The sequence below is a fragment of the Phaethon lepturus genome, unplaced genomic scaffold, assembly GCF_000687285.1.
Source record: "Phaethon lepturus isolate BGI_N335 unplaced genomic scaffold, ASM68728v1 scaffold56635, whole genome shotgun sequence".
Classification (NCBI taxonomy): Eukaryota; Metazoa; Chordata; class Aves; order Phaethontiformes; family Phaethontidae; genus Phaethon; species Phaethon lepturus.
Window position 1 is genome coordinate 11,712 of NW_010542371.1, and position 4,330 is coordinate 16,041.

The 4,330-nt window shown below is 46.2% G+C and overlaps 1 protein-coding gene across 1 annotated transcript in view; it reads right to left on the reverse strand.

Annotated features, from left to right (window-relative positions):
- KCNV1 (potassium channel, subfamily V, member 1) overlaps positions 1–4,031 on the reverse strand; it is a 9,458-nt gene extending 5,427 nt beyond the window's left edge. Inside the window, exons 1-2 of the mRNA XM_010287985.1 lie at positions 3,520–4,031; positions 1,207–1,733 (exon numbers count right to left, since the gene is read on the reverse strand). Of these exons, the coding sequence (XP_010286287.1) occupies positions 1,207–1,733; positions 3,520–4,010 (1,018 nt within the window). The 5' untranslated portion in view covers positions 4,011–4,031. The remainder of the gene's footprint in view (positions 1–1,206; positions 1,734–3,519) is intronic.
- Positions 4,032–4,330: the final 299 nt, after the last annotated feature.

A 4,330-nucleotide genomic window follows, 5' to 3' on the forward strand; every position in this document is an offset into this window, starting at 1 on the left:
TGGACGGAGATGTCAAGTGCCATGTAAGAATGACCGTCACCACCTTCAGAACAGGCTACTACTGCACGACAGAGACCATGATTTACTATTAGGATCTGAGTTTTCAAAGCTCTAAGTGTTGGCTGAACATTTCTCCTATCAAATTCAGTACCATATTCAATACCGATTTAAGTGGGAACATAAGTAAATTACTTGGAAAATGCCAAGCACTGGACAATATCATGGCACGGAGAGGGTGTAGTGGGAGTATGGCTTTTACTCTTTCATATATCCAGGCATGCACATATCATGAAGTAATAATAAAAATGGGGTACACACAAGGGGAAACACAACACTTTCCAATCATGCCTAGCTTCCTCTGATAAATTCCCACTGGAAAACGTTATCTTTTATGCCTTCACTTCACTACTCAGAAAGCGTGAACAAAAATGTTCTCAGAAATGCTTTTCACCTTCCACTCTATTACCCCTGCTTGCTGTTCATCTGTTTGCTGTCAGAAGTGCTTGAACACTGAGGGCCCCACACCGATGGGTGAATGCTGCCTGAACCTGACACTGCTGCTCTGAGCACCTCGGTCCATTCAGTAAACAGCCCCCAGCTGTGCTCCACATATCACATAGATACCAGTGTGTTCAACAGGGCCAGAGAGCCCCTCAGACCACTGCCCCACATGAGTAGTTTTTAACAGTTTTCTTGAAATATTCTCTACCCTGGTTGTTTTCAGGATCGATGATGTAGACAGAATCATGACATATTTCTTCGCATATAGTTCTTAACAAAACAAATAGTGACAGGTAATTATAAACTGTCATTAACGGGCTTTTGATAATACAAAAAGCATGGGTCAATGATCTCCGCTTCTTCTCTTGCTTCATCCCTAACCAAATCAACTCAAACATGTTTTTAAATTTATGACATTGTGACTGACTGGTGGATGATTTACAGTATGCAACTTTGGGGCCTGCTTTTGTAAATATTCTGTGCAAATAACATCCACCGGCTTTATGAAGAACTAAAATTTATTGGAGAAGGCCCCTGCCACTCAATTGTCAATGTCCAAAAGTAAGATTTTCACAAGCCATTACTGCTAACATTAGACGGGGTAAAAAGGTTAGGCAGAAATGCACACAAAATGGGGGACTGTGCCCAGGAACAACTGTTGTAGGCAGCAAAAACAAGAAGTACCACTGCCATGGCCAAAAGTACCTGTTGAATGTCTTCCCAGCTTCAGCATCCGCAGGGCTCTGAGCAGTCTCAGCACTTGGACAATGCGCCCCACGTTCTCCAGTTCTTGGGAGCTCTCCCCACCACACAGGCTCTCCACCAGCAGGGTGATGTAGAAAGGTAAAATAGCAAGGAGGTCTATGATGTTTGCCACACTCCTTAGGAAGCGACACCGATCCCGTGCACACAGGAACCTCAAAACAAACTCCACAGTGAACCACGCAATGCACAGGTACTCCAGAGCATCCAGTAGTGGTGGTGCCAGCCAGCTTAGCTCTACTGAAATCAAAGCCATGTTGGCAATGGACACAACAACAAAAGCCATGGACAGAGTGCCAAAAGTCCTGGCTGCTGCAGAGGAGCCAGGCTTTTCCAAAACTTCCCAAAGTTTTTGTCTGACACTGGGACAGAGGCTACCAGAAAAGTCTTCTTCCTCGTCTTGGGCATCCAGTTCTTCTGCTTCTTTCTTGATGTCTAAGGCTTCACTCAGCTCCTTCCTCCTAAAGTACCTGCCCAGAACCCCCCCAAAAGAGATTTTTAATACCAATATGCATGTTTTTCTTATCCTCTACCACGTGAAGCTTAAGAATATACATTAAAGTATACTTTACATGAGCTCAGAAAACCCTGATGTCAAGCATATGGTGGATGATTTTATTAACTGAGACCCTGCAGCATGTTTCAAGTGACCTGATATTTCTATTCCCTCATCAATGACAGTTTGTATGTGAAGAAGAATTTTATTCTGATAGCATGTTATTTATACAGATCATGTTGACTACAGTAAGATCAGCTACATTACTAACATGCATTCTTGTAAGCAATCCTGGCACAACCAGACCCTCTGTTTCAAAATTGTCCTCAATTTTATTAATCGTGTTGCATTTTTATTACATTGGTGTGTATCTGCAATATTAAAAGGCAAGGCATAATAAAAGGCATAGAGCTCATGGATGAAGTTCTGATCAATACACAGTAAGATGACAAGTTATCTTATTTTCTTTAAATATATGGGTCCTCAAACAATGAAGTGCACAAGCCTCTGTGCCGAGTAGAACTACCAGATTGTAAACACATAGTTGAGTGTTTTGTTAGAGCAAGAGTATATTTACAGAACAATTTAATTAAATAAAAACATTTCTAAAGTACACACACAAAAAAATCCTTTTCTTTCACATGTGTATTTCTTGACTTCTGCAAATCTCAAGCCTTAGAGAGAGGGGCTATACAATTTTGCCTTCATTTGATACACACTTACTCCTGCATATGCCAAACAGGTCTGTAGCTACTTGTACCACCAAAGATGTAGGAGCTTTCTGTTACACCTACCAGGGAAGGAAGAAAGGGATGAAAACTAGGATCCAACTCTCTCAGTTGCAGAACTGGACCACACTAGGGTAGGATAACTCTGGTATCCTTTTGGGGTGGGGTTGCTTCTTTGTTTCTTTCTCATAATTTTGCTTTAGATAAATAGCAGTTATACTATTTGAAGAATTAATTTCTTCAGTACTAACTAACAAATGAGTAACACTAAAAATGGTGGCAAAAAAAAAAAGTTAACTGCAAACAGAACTAACAGAAACGTCCTGGGGGTGGTTCAGTCGAAACCCACCCCATTCCTAAACTGCCTGTAACGACTTGTCTCCAGTGAGCCATGTTCCGCTGTTGCTGCTGTAAGCTGCTACATCCATGTGCGACGCTTCCCATCACAGATCCCCTCCCGGAGCCATGCCACACACACTCAGCCTGGCAGGTGACCACCCCCCCTTTCTGCCTCTTCAGCTTGGATCTGGAAAACCTCCAAAATGAAAAGTGCGGGATGGGGAGGCTCCAAACCCTTGCAGCACCATGCCTGACTCCATATCCAATCCCTCTAACTAGGATAACCACAAACAGGATGACTGAAGGGACATGTCTCCTTTCACAACCTTTTTCATCTCTGGCATTTTCCCTTTCAAATGTTTTGAGCTTCCAGGGCCAGTCTGAAGCCAGTACAGTACAACCCAGATCCTGCCCCTGGCAGAGTCTCACTGTTTTGACCCCACTGCCAACCTGTCCCTCAGCAAAGGTCAACAGTGACCTCACCCAACACATCTCCTCCCATTTCCTACAGCCATCCACCTCTAGACTAGGATTCAGGACTGAACTCGTCCAGCTTTGAGCACATTTTTCCCAGTGCTCTAATACCTCATCTACCCCCACTGCTGGATCTCTCACCTGAGCATCCCTGCACACAAGACAATGCTGAGCTCACCCAGCCCACGATCCTGCACACCACGTCTTCCCACAACTCACCGGTCTCTGCAACAGGAATCGATGCTGAGCTCATCCAAACCCCAGTACTGGATCTCTTGCAGGAAAGAGAGTGCACAAAGCTGCTCCATCACATGCAGCCTCCCTGTCTGGTAGTAATTCAGGATGTAGTGAAATGCCTGTGAGCTCCGGTCAAAGAAATATTCATTCTCCAAGAGGTTGGCATCATCACAAAGCTCAAGGAGGCCAGAGGCCACATCCCGGGCAGCAGAGACCACTACAGCCAGTTTGCCAAGACGGGTGTCAGGGTAGCAAGACAAAGTTTGCTGGGACATCACAAAGCGGCTGCCTCCTACATTGATAGTAAAGCAGTCCAAGGAGGGAATGACCTTCTGGAGCAGGGGTCCTTGCTCTTCCTCACTGGAGAAAACACTGGAGTCCAGGGAGTCCAGGGAGCCCAGGGATGTGCTATCCCCTGGTTCCTCCAGGGATGCTTGGGAAGAAAGAGACATGCAGCAGGGAGGCGACTTCATCCTGTAGCTGCCAGCAGCAGCCCACACTCTCCTGGATCGAAAACAGCAAAGCTGCAGAGTAGTTTTGCAGTAGGGGGTGGTGGCCGGGCCAGCCTAAAAATGCCTGGCTTTGCTTTGGCTACCGTCCCAGGGAGACCTCGCCGTCCCCACTTCCCTCCAGCGATGCCTCCATCGGAGGCGGAGGTCAGGCAGGGCGCTGCCTACGCCTCTGAGGATATGGGAGGAACAAGGGTACCTGAGACGGCGTCACCTCGTGCTGCCCGCACCGGCACCGTCGGGAAGCGCCGGCACCATCTGCCCGCGACGGCCGCCCCGCGTCA